Source organism: Andrographis paniculata, unplaced genomic scaffold, assembly GCF_009805555.1.
Source record: "Andrographis paniculata isolate CXL003 unplaced genomic scaffold, ASM980555v1 Contig56END, whole genome shotgun sequence".
NCBI lineage: Eukaryota > Viridiplantae > Streptophyta > Magnoliopsida > Lamiales > Acanthaceae > Andrographis > Andrographis paniculata.
In genome coordinates this window covers 1,517,340-1,533,112 of record NW_026137591.1, presented here as the reverse complement: position 1 = coordinate 1,533,112, position 15,773 = coordinate 1,517,340, and the positions used below count along the sequence as shown (strand labels likewise).

General features: G+C 34.0%; 2 protein-coding genes across 4 annotated transcripts; both read right to left on the bottom strand.

Moving 5' to 3' along the window:
- Positions 1 to 600: 600 nt before the first annotated feature.
- LOC127256608 (zinc finger protein GIS-like) lies at positions 601 to 1,299 on the bottom strand. The gene has a single exon (XM_051282718.1). The coding sequence runs from the start codon at positions 1,297 to 1,299 to the stop codon at positions 601 to 603; it is 699 nt and encodes a 232-aa protein (XP_051138675.1).
- An 8,756-nt stretch (positions 1,300 to 10,055) lies between these two features.
- Positions 10,056 to 14,821, bottom strand: LOC127256756 (phosphatidylinositol 4-kinase gamma 1-like). 3 transcript variants are annotated; one of them, XM_051282928.1, is made up of 5 exons: positions 14,462 to 14,821; positions 14,016 to 14,335; positions 13,341 to 13,390; positions 13,161 to 13,226; positions 10,056 to 12,159 (listed from the first exon to the last, which is right to left on the bottom strand). In XM_051282928.1, the coding sequence occupies exon 5, from the start codon at positions 12,036 to 12,038 to the stop codon at positions 10,398 to 10,400; it is 1,641 nt and encodes a 546-aa protein (XP_051138885.1). In that variant the 5' UTR covers positions 12,039 to 12,159; positions 13,161 to 13,226; positions 13,341 to 13,390; positions 14,016 to 14,335; positions 14,462 to 14,821; the 3' UTR covers positions 10,056 to 10,397. The 3 variants fall into 3 exon arrangements, with proteins under 3 accessions (XP_051138885.1, XP_051138884.1, XP_051138886.1); XM_051282927.1 differs by having other exon boundaries at positions 14,220 to 14,335; XM_051282929.1 differs by lacking the exon at positions 14,016 to 14,335 and having other exon boundaries at positions 14,572 to 14,821.
- Positions 14,822 to 15,773: the final 952 nt, after the last annotated feature.

Below are 15,773 nucleotides of genomic sequence, written 5' to 3'. Positions count from 1 at the left end.
AAGAAACCCTTGTAGGAAACCCTTTGAATTTTTTTTCTATTTTATTTTTCCAATATTGGAATTTTGTGTAATACCCAAAAAAAAAAACAAAAAAAAAAAAGGAAAACCCCAATAATTTATGTAAATCCTTTCTAATTAATTTGTACGAAAAAATAGGTGTTGAAAGTAATATTTATGGAGAAAAACTTTTAAATAACAAAGCTAACTCCGAAAAAAAAAAAAAAAAAAAAAAAAATCAAAGAGAATAAATCCAACAATTAATTATGTGAACCCTTTGCAATTGATTTGAATGGAAAATCGATGTTGAATGTGTTTATATGGATCTTTCCTAATTGATTAGTATAAAAAATATGTTTTGAATAAAATATTTCATAGAAAAAAAGAAAAACTGCAACATTGTTTAAAAAAAAAAAAAAAAAATGGGGGCAAATTAAAGAGAGCAAATCCAACATTTTATGTAAACCCATTTTAATTGAAAACTCAAAACAAACCACAAAAAGTACAATTTAGAAAATAGAAATAACATGGATTCAATCTAAATTAAGGCAATCATATCATAAGACTTTTCGATATTACAACCACAAAGATACCATAAGTCAATCAAATTCCTAGCTTAAGAGTCAAATCCAGGCCGGAATCTTCAGACTCTGCGGTATTCGCAGCATCATTCCCTTGTGCAGCTGCAGAAAACTCGCGGCGCTGACAAACCCTAGCGCTTCCGTCAGATCCATGGCCAAAAGCCTGACGATTCATGGCAATCTGATTTCCAACAGCAGAAGAAGAATCCGGTCTCATAAACGGAACAGCATTCCTCTCGATAGGGCTTGTTCTTGAAAAGAAATTACTAACTGGTGGCAGTACAGGAGGAGGCGGTGGCGCCACCCGTGGAGGTAGTGGCTGCATTTCCGGGCGAGGATTAACCCTAAAATGGATTCCAGGTTGTTGCAAAGGCCTTTGTGGTGCCTGAAAGGGCCTATTGTAAACGGGTTGATTGAGATAAGCTTGGGGTCTATTGTGAGCACCCAAGAACGGCATGACTTGCCCCATCCCACCATACATAAGCCCGGCCCCGGAAAAGTAACCAAAATGGGCTTCTGGAAGATTCCGAATATTTTTCTCTATAGCCCTTTCATGCCTGTGGGCATTTTGGTGCCCTCCCAAAGCTTGCTTGTTACTGAATTTCTTTTGACAATATCTGCAATCATATTCTTGTTCAACACCCTCGGCCTGAGCCTCAGCCTCGCCGTGGACCTCAAAAGCGTTAGGGTTTAGGTGTGGTGGTGATGGTGGATGCTCCATGGGTAGGAATAGATTTACAAACAAGGTTTTGAAGTGGTGTTAAAGGAAGATTAAACCCTTGTATATATAGGGGAAAAAAAGGGCTTTTGGGGAGTCAATATAGGTCCGGTAATATATGCAAATCCAATTGTGGCTGGCCAAAATAGAAAATTAATAACGACTATCTCAGCTACTAAAATCGTCATATATAAATATTTTGAATAGAATCACATATCTCATCTGTCTAATCTCATATTTTCCGTATAAAGAAAAAATATTAAATTACATTACATTTCCGAAATTATATTATCTAATTACTTTTTATTTTCTAAAAGTAATATTAAGTAAGTTAATTAACATTTGAAATTGTATTTATTTGTCATCGTTGTTGTCCCCTCCGCGTATTTTTATTATATATGTGTGTGGGATTATTAATCGAGACTTATCACTTCGAATTAAGTCCAAAGGTAATGGATGACTTGCTATAATTAAGATTTTTAAAAAATAAATAAATAAATACTGAAATTTAGTTGACAATTAAAAACTATTCCCGCGTAATTTTTAATAATTTTTTTAAAAAATCATTGAAAAATTAATTCTAATGCCTTTACAGTAGATACTATTATTATCCTTTACAAATTACTTGATTATCTCTTTGAATGTATGGAAAAAAATAATTAATTTGAATTTGGGATTAAATATTTCCGGTAAAAGAAAATTAAAAATGAGATTACAATGCCCTGTTACATTCAATACATACTTAGCAAGACTTTTACTATATAATTATCTAAAGAATTGATTTTTTTTTCTTTTTAGTATTACTTTATATAATATTTTAACCTTATTATCACATTATTCAAATTCAACCATTTTTTATCGATATATAAATATATATATAAATTAAAATTTAGTTTACATTTAAAATATTATATGTAATGGCTAGTTTTACTTTAAGAATGCAACATTAAAATATAAGAAACTTAAAAACATAAGGAAACTCAAAATTTTTAGAATATATATTTGTTATAATAAATTCTTATCGATATCATCTCGAGGCATTTGTAGCATTTGTAAACTTTTTTAAATTTATTGATAAGTATATATATAGAGAGAAGGAAGGAGTATAAGTACTTAAGATCGAATGTTTATCATCCAAGATCTACTATACTCAAAATAGTCATCGCCATTAATTCGATCAATATAGCTATGATTATAAGTAAGACAATCGAAATAATTGACTTTTGCTTTCATTCAATCGGCATCCAAAACATCGAAAAAGATGTGCGATATTTATTATTATATGCTGAAAGATCATATATAGTTACATTGATCATATATATTAGCAAACTTTTCTTTAAATTCGATTATTTTTCTTTACACAAGAACAAAATATTTTTAAACATCATTTTGCATAAATTATTTTTAAATAAATGATATATTCACATATTATAGTATCTATATTTTATTTACTCACAAAAAATTCAACAATTCAATACAAATTATTATTTTTTATATTACTGATACTTCATAACTAATATAAAAATCATATTTATCCAAAAATACAAAGTGAACAAATCAAAATCTTACTACTACATAATATAATGACATATTCTCCTATTCTTATAGTCCCCCTAAGGTAATAACTTAAAATAAACATCCACTTAAAAGAAACTTGGATAATAAAGCTGATATAAAATTTCGATCATCTCACAATCATACTAAAATCTTAAATGTAACATAAGTTTTTAGAAATTTAATTTGTGGAAACGAAAATTTCTAAAAGCAAAAAAATTAGTAATTACAAAACATAAGGGTGAATTTTAGTTTACCTCGAGTAGTTTATTTAAAAATGATAATTATCTTTCCTAATAAATAAATTGTATGAGACTTTATATGTATTTGTTTAGTTAAACACTACACATACCTATATATCAAATTTTGGTGAAGAATATACACTACAAAAAAAATAGTGTATTTGTAACGGAATTTCGTTCCTAAAGTTTACGTAGCTAATGTAATTTCATCTCTAATTCCGTCTCTAATACCATTAGTAACGGAAAAAAGTCAATTTAGGAACGAAAAAAATTCGTTACAAAATTGATAATTTTTTGTAGTGATATTTGGCACCCTAAGATTGCAACTAAGAAAGCACATTTTAATTAATTACTTGACTAAAATCCCTTTGGTCCTAACGTGTGAAATATTTTCTCAATTAAATTTAACCTGATAAAAGATTATATGTCTTATACGATTTGTAAACTATACGAGAGAATTTTGAGGTTTTACAAAAGTAATCTGTTGAAAAGGATTCTTCGTATAATATGGTGAGAATTATTTTATTTTATTTTATTTTTTTTATGTGAAGTTTCATATTCAATTTTGTTGAATTTTATGAGTTTGAAAATATATATATATATATATATTATTACCTCCATGTTACTTGCAAATTTCTATATTAATTTTCCTTCACATGAGCTTGGTCACGAACTATTTCAGTGAATTGTAATAATAATAATGCTAATAATGTACTTTAGCAAATTTTGCAACATTTTGATTTGTTTGATTATGTTTTAGATTAAATTTGAAATGGAATGTTATTTGAATTTTTTTTGTTTAAATAGTATTTTTGGTATGATGGTTTTAAGATAAAATAGTGTATTTTTATTAAAAATTGTATACAGTAAATAGTATTGATTTTAATTTAAAATTAAATTAAAAAAAATTATTTCTTTGAAAATTTTAAAAAATTCTTTAGAATAATTAGGGCAAAATTACACTTTTAGCTAGTTTTTTATGTTAGTCCAAGAGAGTGAGCAAAGTGTGAGTTTTTTTTTTTTTTTTTTTTGTTTAAATTCAATTCTATAAATTGATCGCTCATTCATTATATAAAATCATCTCACAAGACAATCTTCATAATTTAACTGTGTTGTAGTTCTTATCTCTTCTCTTAATATAATGTTGGTTGGGATTCGAAGACATAGGCATTATTTTGTCGAACCTCATTAAATTTGATGTTCTTTTATTTGTTCTAAGGATGTGTTTGTTTTGTAAAAATAGTTTGAAGAAGTATTTTTTATGTGAGTAAGTATAAAAAAATAATGAATGTGTATAATATATTAATATTTTTGAAAAATGTGTAAGGAAAAAAATCAAAACGAACAAACCTGTATTTTGGTTATTTTGCGGTTATTTATTCTGTTTTAATTTTCCCAAGAAAATTCTGTCCAAAAGACTATAAAAGGTCTAAGGATATTGGGTTTTTAGTGAGTCTCGTGTCTCCTCCAATTATCTGAGAATTTTCTTCAGTATTCATTGAGTACGGTATTTCTCCGTTTGTGTGGGGCTAATTTTGTTTTTTCTCAAAAATTGGCATCAGAGACTATAAAAGGTCTAAGGAAATTGGGTTTTAAATTTTTGCTCTGCAGTCGCACTTAATCTGATCTTCCACATCAGAAAAGCATCTTGGTTAAGTTGTCTTTGTTTTATACGTATGTTTTTTTAATCAATATCTAAAGTAGGAATGGCGGAAAATTTCAGTGAAAAATCAACTTCAAATTCGAAGCCTTTGGTGACATCGTCATCAAGAACAATGGTCGAAAATACCAAATTTGACATTGAAAAATTCGAAAGTACTAATAATTTTGGTACGTGACAATGCGAGGTGGTGGACATTTTGTTCCAACAAAAGCTAGATGGAGCAATCGAAGAAAACAAACTGGAGGATATTGATGATAAAGACTAGAGAAGGATTAACCATTTGGTTGTGGTACGATTCAACTATGTCTCTCCTATGAGCAGAAACATTCATCATAAGAGAGACTATGGCATACAAATTATGGAAAGAACTAGAGGAAAATTTATGAAAAATAGCATAAAAAACAAGCTCTACATGAAGACGAAGTTGTATCGCTTCCAATATTTATCAGTTACCACCATGAACGAACACATAAATGGATGGGAAGATAAATGATATTGATAAGGCATTGATACTGCTATATTTACTTCTTAATGAATATGAACATATAAATGTAGTATGCTAACCGGGAAAGAAACAATTTCTTTTAAGAAAGTTATTATTTCTTTGTATTATAACGAGATTAGAAAGAAAGATAAAATAGAACACAGGAATTTGATTGGTGAAGCGCACTATGTTCGAGGTCGTAACCAAATATACAAGCCGGCAAGAAGAGGTTGATCCCAGTCAAGAGGCAGAGTAGCAAAAGAGGAATATATCTTTTGCCACGAGAAAGGGCACTGGATGAAACAAACTATTCATTAGCATATGCATCATCGGTGACCTGCATTAACGATTGGTTGTTGACTCAAGATGCTCATTCCACATGTGTTCTAGGAATGAGTGGTCTGTCAACTTTGAAAAATTTGATGGTGTTGCCTACATCGCTGACAACCAACCTTATCAAATAGTTGGATTTGGATCAGTCTATTGGAAAAACTACGATGGAACAATCAAAGTGCTGACAGAGGTTTGGTACATACCGAAATTTGCCAAAAATCTCATATTAGTGGAAGTCTTGGAATATAAAGGTCATTATATCAGCATTCAGAACGAAATTCTAAAAGTAATCTCAGAAGCACTTGTCGTGATAAAAGTTATAAAGAAAAATAACTTGTATCACTTTCACGGCAATACAGTAGTTACCGTAGCAGCAGTAGTATTAGAAATAGATAAAGAATATGAGATGACCAAACTTTGGCACATGAGGCTTGGACATACTGAAGAAAAATCATTGCAAACTTTAGTAAAGCAAGGATTATTAAATAGTGCAAAGACATGCAAACTTGAGTTTTGCAAGCACTGTGTTCTAGGAAAGAAAATGCGGGTGAAGTTTGGAACAGTAATCCATAACACTAAAAGCATTATGGATTACATTCACTCAAACGTGTAGGGACCAACCAAGACAGCTTCTGTAGAAGGAAACCATTATTTTATACCATTTGTTGATAATTTTTCGAGGAGAATACGGATATATCTCATGCGAACTAAAAACGAAGCTTTCAGCAAATTTTTTCAATTGGAAGAAATAATGGAGAACCAAATTGGGAGAAAGATTAAATTGCTTTAATATGACAATGATGTAGAATATCGATATGACCTTTTTCGATATTTTCAAGAATGAAGGCATCTCTCGATATTTCACAGTACGGCACACACTATAACAAAATGGGGTGACCGAGCGCATGAACCGAACCTTGCTGGAGAAAGTTTGGTGTATAATATCCAATGCTAATTTTGGCAAACAATTTTGGGTTGAAAAGGTAACATATGCAAGTCATCTCATCAATCGACTACCATCATCTGGGCTTAAAGGCAGGACACCTTTAGAGGTATAGCTTAGCAAACCTTTTAATAATTATGATTATTTACGTGTATTTGGATCCATTGCATATTATTATTTAAAAGAATTAAAGCTTGATCCAAGGGCTAGAAACGTTATCTAAGTGGGATATCATCTGGTGTAAAAAGATATCGTCTATGGTGCCCAGAGATGAGAAAGGCGATCGTTAGTAAGGAAGTTACCTTCAAAAATCAACAATGTTGAATACAGCAACCGAACAACAGATGGATGGTATATCCCCGCAAGTGGAGAGTTCTTCAGAATATGTGAAGTTTTAGGCACCTATGACCAAACCAGTAGTGTTCAACCAACAGAAGATGGTGATCCCTGTGTTAGAGAGCCCAAGAAATGGAAATTTTAACCCAAGAACCTCAACAAAAACAAAATTTATCAATTGCAGTCAGGAGGTCAAGAAGAGAAATTCAAAAACATGTTTGATTTCAAAGTACAGTGGCGTACACACTTCCTGTTACTGAATAAGGTATACCAAAAATTTTTCTTAATGCAAAAAATAGTCCAGAAAAATAAAAGCGGAAGAAAATCATGGATGAGGAAATACGGTTTCTTAAAACAAATCACACATGGAAGCTAATTGAATTGCCAAAGGAAAAGAAAGCAATTGGTTGCAAATGGGTTTATACTAAAAAATGATGTCCATTACATGCAAGATTGGTAGCCAAAGGCTACGCTCAAAAGGAAATAATTTATTACAACGAGGTATTTTCTCATTTTGTAAAACATTCCTCTATTCGTATTTTATTAGCATTGGTAACGCAGTACAATTTGGAACTAGTTCGAATGGATGTAAAGACAATATTTTTACACAGTGATTTGAATGAGGAAATCTACATGATTCAACCCGAATGATTTAAAGTTACTGGCAAAGAAGATTGAGTATATAAGTTGAGCAAATCATTATATGAATTGAAATAATCTTCAAGTTAGTGGTACAGACGATTTGATCAATTCATGATCAGTCGAAGTACACCAAGAGCAGTTTCGATCATTGTGTGTATTTTTGTAAGCTATCTGATGGATCGTTTATTTATCTTCTTCTCTATGTAGATGACATGTTAATTGCGTCGAACAATAAAATAGAGATAAGCAAGTTGAAGTCTCAACTCAGCAAGGAGTATGAAAGAAAAGATCCCGGTGAAGCGAAGAAGATTCTCGGCATGAAAATAATGGGAGACGGAAAGAGAGGCACATTGTGCTTGACCTAGAAGAAATATTTGAATAAAGTACTACAGCGATTTGGTATGACTGACAAAACCAAATATGTTAGTACACCACTTGTTTCTCATTTTAAACTTACCGCTTCACAGTGTCCGAAAGAGGAACATGATTACGTGTCAAATAGTCCTTATTCAAATTGGTTGGTAGCTTGATATATGTGATGGTGTGTACGAGGCCTGAGATTTCACATGTAGTTGGGATAGTGAATAGGTATCTGCATGATCCAAACAAAGAACACTGGAAAGCCGTGAAATAGATTCTAAGATATATCTTGAAAACTTGGGTGTGTTTGTTTGTGGGTTTGGGGTTTGGATTTATGAATAGTAAAATGTTGAATATAAATAGTTGTTTGATGTGATATAAATAGATTTTGATGTGATATTTTGAATGTAAAATAAATTTGTAGTATAATATAAAAAAAGAAAAGTAATTGTTTGATTTGATATTTTTTGAGGGAATAAAGAATCTAAATAGTACTCTCTCTGTCTCAAACACCATGCAATATTTGTATTTGGCACGGGAATTTAGGTGGGGAGTATTAAGTATGGTAATTTGAGATAATTTGGATATTAAGTGATGTGATTGGAGAGAGAAATGCTTATTATTTTTTTATTTGAATGATATGATGGGATAAAGTGAAGTGTATATTAATATATGTATATAAATATTAATAATTATTTCTAAATTTGAAAATTTTGCAGTGAGTTTAAGACAAACAAAAAAGAAAATATTGCAGGGTGTTTGGGACGGAGGGAGTAAAATTTATGGTAAAACCCACAAAAGAACACAACTTAGATTTTGGATTGATGTTTCAAAGAAATAATGATATTTGTGAACATATAATTGGGTACTACGATTCAGACTATGCAGAAGATTTGGATAAACAGCGATCAACTCTAGTTATGTGTTCACTCTTTCAAATGCACCAGTTAGTTGGAAGTGCACCAGTTAGTTGGAAGTCGACCTTACAATCTACCGTTGCTCTGTCAACAACAGAGGCAAAATACACGGCCATAACTGAGACCGATAAGGAAGCAATCTGATTACAGGGATTACTAGATGACTTGAGAGTCCGTCAAAAACACGTTACGGTGTTTTGTGACAGCCAAAGTGCTATTCACTTAACAAAGAACCAAGTGTATCATGCTAGAACAAAATATATTGATTTACGATACCATTTTGTGCGGGAAATAATTGAACAATGTGGAGTCAGAGTGCAAAAGATTAAGGTCACTAAGAATCCTGCAGATATGTTGACAAAGAATGTAACATGTATCAAGTTTGAACATTGTTGAACTACATAAATGTTCTAAGGGTTTGAAATTGGCGCTGAAAAACGCATTTGGAAATCCTATCATATTTTATGATGAGAGAAATTTGGAGAAGTTACTTTAGATGGGATTTGGAGACCACCAAAGGTGGAGATTCGTAGAAAAAGTCAATAATTATTGGCTTCTCCTTCATCCAACATTGTTTGGGAGATTGGGTGTATTTTATGATGAGAGAAATTTGGAGAAGTTACTTTAGATGGGATTTGGAGACCACCAAAGGTGGAGATTCGTAGAAAAAGTCAATAATTATTGGCTTCTCCTTCATCGAACATTGTTTGGGAGATTGGGTGGGGTGAAATTCAATTTTATAAATTGATCCCTCACTATGGTAGAAAAGCATCCCATAATACAATTTATATTATAATTGTGTTGTATTTGTTATATCCTCTTTTAATATAATTTTTGTTAGAGTCCGAAGACGTAGGCATTCCTTTGTCGAACCTCATTAAATATACTGTTCATTTATTTGCTCTAGTTTTTTATTATTTTGCGGTTATTTATTATGTTTTAATTTTTGCCGGAAAAATTTTGTCAAAAAAACTATAAGAAGTCTAAAGAAAATGGGTTTGCATGAGTCTGTCTTCTTCAATTACCTGAGAATTTTCTTCGATATTAATTAGTTACGGTATTTCATCGTTTGTGTGAAGATAACCTGTTTTTCACAACAGTCTCTAACTCGATTATTTCCTAATAATTGTTGTACTTAACATACTGCCAAGGAACCAAAAAGATCCTTGCATGTTCAAAACCCGGAACAAGTAACTTATCTGCCACAACATAATTTATATACCATTGTAAAATTGCGGGTTCTAACAACAACAACAACAACAAAAAATCATAATTATATAACTGGTTGATATAAATTATTTTTTATTGTGAAAAAAGTAAAAATATAAGAAAATAAAATTTCTATCATAGTGTACAATTAGTGATATATATATATATTTATATATGCATATGTATGTTTATAAAGTGGAGCTATCATGGGTAGGATCGACCTACGAAGGCTACCAACAAGACAAGACTAACGATGTCTTCTTGTCTTCCCTTTGCCTTGTCTATCTACATTTCCACCTCCCATTCTATATATAGCTTTTGTTTTTCTCTATAATCTATATGCAAAGTCTTCTATAATAATTATTTGACTTCAATTCCGATTTCGATTTCGACTTCGGTTTCGGTTTTGACTCGCATGTCAAAATACGCAAGAAGATCTCGATGCGTGCTGCTTCATCGACAACCCCGTGAACTTCTTCTCCTCAAACGCCCCCGGAAGAAGCGTTTCGAAATATTCTAAAAACAGTCGCCATTCCCCGTCGTTCATTTCCCCGAACGATATCGTGATGCATTGCCCCTCGCGGTTGTGGTTCGGGGCCGCGAAGCTTTGGCTCTTCGCCAAGCTACCCGCCTTCGGATTCGCGTAATCTTTCCCGCCGCTGTCTCGGCTGTCGAGCAGCTTGTTGAAAGCGTGATCGTCGAAATGGTATAGCTCGCCGTTGCGCTTGCCCGAGCCCGACTCATCCGTCGCAGCCGCGGGAGAAATTCGAGGGATCTTCGACGGCTTACCTTTCGTCGGCGAGTCGTGAAAGCCTCCGGGGATCGAGTCGAACAGCGGATCGACGTCGACGTTGCATTCGCCGGCGAACTCGAACATTTTTTTGTCGATGATCATGCTCGCTTTTGCTTTGACGCATATGTTCTCCAACACGCTCAAGCTTTCGTTCCCGCCGTGGAGCTCGCGGGTCATCATCATCCCGATATCGGCGAGGCACAGCCCGTAAGCCGTTGCTCGTTTCAGAAAAATCGTGCAGACGACGAGAACTCGAATGGACGACTCCCGCAGCGACGGAAGCTTCGTTCGCAGAATCTCCGCGTCGTTGTACGGGTCGAGCGACGAAATGTAGTTCGCGTCCGTCTCCGAAAAAGGTATTGAAGCCTGCGGCCAGTGTAGCCACTCGAAATAAGGGTCGTCGAGATATTCCGGCAAGCAAAATCCGTGATCGATAGGCACGAGCTCGGCGGTTCCCCGAGCATACCCGTCGTTTCTCAGCTTCACAAGAATGTTTCCGGCATGCCTGTCGAGATTCATCAGTCTAATGTCCAATACTCCGATACGATGAACGGAGGCGACGGAGAAGCTCGAAGGACCCAGATCTCCGGCATCGGAGTCGTGATCGACGAAACGCTGAAGCGAAGCGATCTTCAGATGAGCAGCCGGCGTCGAATCCAATCCCGCGCCATTCGAATTGAACTTGACATGCGAGAACGTAACCAAACCTGTCGGAGGTACGCCAGAAAAGCCATCGTGGTCAAGGAAATAAGCAGCCGATTCGCGCGCGCCGGTTTCACCAATCTTGATCGAGCATTTCATCCCGGGTTGTCCCAACTTCCTCCCGACTAGTCCTTTAGGGTTGTTGAAGGCCAGAGGTTCCTCGTCTGTGGGCTTCGCGACGGCAATGGTGTCACCATTACAGGCGCGGAAAAGGTACGCGCCGCCGAGGCCTTTCGATATCGGTTCAGGATTGACACGAGAGGCCAGAGCCATGGCGACTTCGGCAGCTAGAGCGCGGATTCTCGGCTCGTTACGGCCGGAAATGATTTCGATCCTCGGATGCGCGTCGTCTTTCAGCTGATGAGAAGAGTACGACAACAGGCATGGAGTGGAGAAGCTCTTGTGAACGTTAGAAAACTCGAAAGCGTGTTCCAGAGACTCTGCGATGCCTATAGGACCGAAGTCTAGCGCTTGGTAATCGACCTGACTGAATGACTGGAGTTTGTACCTCGGCGGTCGAGCAAATGGCTTGAATCCGTGACATTGATCTACCGCTACAGCCATCTCGAAGAGACTCGTGGCAGGAGAAGATAATAACTGCTACTATGCATACTATGGAACGTCCGACTTCTTTTAAGGGATTACAAGAATCTTGGTCTGCCCTGGGAGATTAGACATCACACATCTGCAGCGAAACGAATGTTTTTATGTTAGAGACGACGCTGCAATGAAGTATATAGATTAACTAGGCAGGAAGAATGAAGTTTCAACGATGATCAAGTTGTCATTTTATGCTCATTGTGTACGTCAATTTGTTGAAAACTAGGCATGAATTAACCAACCAAAGTAATGTTATTTCGCTAAAGATCACGCAGCATTGAAGTATATAAATTAGCTAGATATTAAGAATGAAGTTTCAACGATGATCAAGTCGTCATTTTGAGCTTATCATAAACGGAAATTTGTTGAAAACTAGGCATGAATAACCAAAGTGATATTTTCTCCTTAAAGATCACGCTGCATTGAAGTATATAAATTAACTAGGCATTAAGAACAAAGTTTCAACGATAGTCAAGTCGTCATTTTGAGCTCACCGTGAACGTCAATTTGTTGAAAACTAGGCATGAATAAACCAAAGTAATGTTTTTTTTTCCTTAAAGATCACGCAGCACTGAAGTATATAAATTAGCTAGATATTAAGAACAAAGTTTCAACGATGATCACGTCATCATTTTGAGCTCATTGTGAACGTGAATTTGTTGAAAACTAGGCATGAATAACCAAAGTAATGTTTTTTCCTTAAAGATCACAATGCATTGAAGTAGATAAATTAACTAGGAATGAAGAACAAAGTTTCAAGGATAATCAAGTCGTCATATTTAGCTCATCACGAACGTTTGAGTTGTTATCTATTCATAAGAGATTTCAAGATTATTGTTGTTCTTAAAGAATCGTGAAAATGTCTTCAGCAGATCCTAAAGTGATAAGAGTTATGAGAAGATGTTCGTCTATGTGCACGTGATCGCCGAGCTTTTTGATATGAAAGCATATCATTAACAGTGGTTGTGCAGTCGAATGAATTTCTAAAAGTTCACTAATGACTTTAGCAGTTCTAATTTACACAAATCCGAAGAGAAACGATAAATGAGAGATAGCAAAATGTGCAGCGGAAGTAATGTTTCTTACTTGAAATTCGCATTTAAAAGGCTGCAAAAATCAACATCTAGAACCATGGTGCTAATCTCCGTACACCTGAGAAAAATCAAACAGTAAACAAATGTGTTATCGCAAATTGTAATATCTAATAAAATGCTACCATATATCGAAACAAGAATGATGAACTGCATAAATTTTGTCGACACCTACCATCTTATTTTAGACCTTCGCTCCTCTGCTCAAAAATCGCCAAAACTAGGCTGTAGCATAAAACAAAACATCATCCATCACAAAACATAGTGTTCCATTGTCGAATGCAGGAATAGAAGAAAATGAAAATTTGAAAAGAAAAACAGTTTCCTTGGCATTAAAATGGTCCGGATGAACATCATAAACTTCACCATTCCTAATCTTGTTACGAAAAACCCAAACAATAGACCTCAGCAAAACATCAAATCTAGATCAATAGATCAAGAAAAATCTCTATGTTTGATCATCAAAACTCAAATATTGATATGCCATAAACATTACGATTCATAATCTTGTTACGAAAAAACCCAAACAATAGACCTCAGCAAAACATCAAATCTAGAACAATAGATCAAGAAAATTCTCTATGTTTGATCCCCAAACTCACATATTGATATGCCATAAACATCACCATTCATAATCTTGTTACAAAAAGCCCAAACAATGGACCTCGCCGAAACATCACTTTAGATCAATGAATCAAGAAAAATCACTATATTCGATCGGCAAACTCATATATTGAATATGCACAGCAATGAAACATAAGGATTAATTAGCTCGAGACGAAAGGGGCATCGATAAATTCCATTTCTACCAATCCTAAAGCTCACAGATAGTTAAGTAAATAAAACATACATGATGCCATTCTTGTGATTTCAATGCTTCTCCATCAACAGCAAAATTGGCGAAAATGGAGATTCAAAACATAAAATGGAATCAAAAACAACCTTCCAAATATATCATCAGCCTAAATCATTTAGATAGCATGAATCCAGATATGCATATAAATCATGATCATGAAGAAGCAGTTTGAGAAGAAAGAATTAAAAATGTCAATACTCATGAAACAAAAACGTCACAGAAATGTTGAATTAACAGAAATGTCCTTCCACTGCAGCTTCGCAAGCCTAAAAACCTCACAGATACAACAAAGGATCGAATCGCGCCGGGTGAACCTAAAAATTGGGATAATTAACGAAAATCAACACCAAATTGAAGCACGAAGAGCAGAAAAATCAAGGAATCAAATCCGCGATGGCAGAGGAAACAGGGATCGATTCTGAGAAGAGAGCTTAGCTTACCCTGAACACTGGTGAGGCATTCAGGGAGAAGGAAACGGCAACGGGAGAGCGGGAGAGCGAACGATTCCGTCACCGGAGAAAGGAAAAACTCACGAATCTTATTTATTTACCTTTTTCAAACGACTAATTCGCTTTGTAATTTCATCCATAAATACATTCCGTGTGGAGCTCCGATTTCCAATCGCCATCGTCGGCTATTTTTAGGCTCTGCTCCATTTCACACTACCCTACCCTACCCTACCCTACCCATCCATCCATCGTTCATTCGATTCGATTTTGATTATTCGATTCAATTGATTTCAATAGCAACTTCTCTCCATATCCATATCCTTTTCATCTTCTTCCATTGTTCGTTCTAAATTCATCAAATTGAAAACCAGAGGTATGGAAATATATGCAGTAAAATATAATATTTGATTTTTTAAAAAAAATTAAAAAAATATATATATATTGAGGGAATTTGAATCAGAATTCACCCCCTCACAACACACGTTTTGAATGATTTATCTTATATTTATTATTTAAAAAGTTTTTTATTTCAAAAGAAATATTAAATTAAATATTTATTTATATATCATAGTAAAAAAAATTTAAGAAAAATATCAATATTAATTCAAATATAAATTAAAATATATTAATTTTATTTAATATAAAAGAAATTAGTAATTTTACTTTCACTATAAACTAAATAAATTTTGATCTTAAACAATTGATCTCGTAAAATAAAACATTGGTAGTATTCTATGCTATATGGTTTATATTTTACATGGTAGTCTACGTATATCCAGTGACGGAACCAGCAGTAAAAGTTCGGGGGGCAAAATCGATTTTTTTTAATCGATTCAATTTTATTTTTTTTTTAAGTACACCCTAGCAAAAAATAAAAAATAAAAAATTTAAATATTTTTTAAAAAAAATTCAACTATTTAAATTCACTTTTTTACTAATTAAAAATTTAAACTAAAAAATTAAAACCCACAAACAAACACACCCTTTAGGAGTTCTTGAAACGGAGAAATTGAGACAAAGATGTTGAGTTTTTGTTGATCAAATTTGACTTTCGGGTAATATGTAAATACAAGAAAAAAAAAAATTAAAAAAATAACTCATAGGCTTAGATTACAGCCACTCCCTTCGCCACCTCAAGTCGTCCAATGTTGCCTACACTGAGGTGTTGAATGTTGGTACTCCACTTCTTGAATCAATGGACAGAAATCGATTGAACAGAAGGTGGAATAGTGAAAAAATGGAACAATATATCATATAGATGATAATATTGTCGAACATGGATGGAACGAGCAAGGGGCTTGGG

Bases quoted from the DNA above. Each gene is read 5' to 3' on its own strand.
- LOC127256608 (XM_051282718.1), bottom strand. From the start codon at position 1,299: ATGGAGCATCCACCATCACCACCACACCTAAACCCTAACGCTTTTGAG.
- LOC127256756 (XM_051282928.1), bottom strand. From the start codon at position 12,038: ATGGCTGTAGCGGTAGATCAATGTCACGGATTCAAGCCATTTGCTCGA.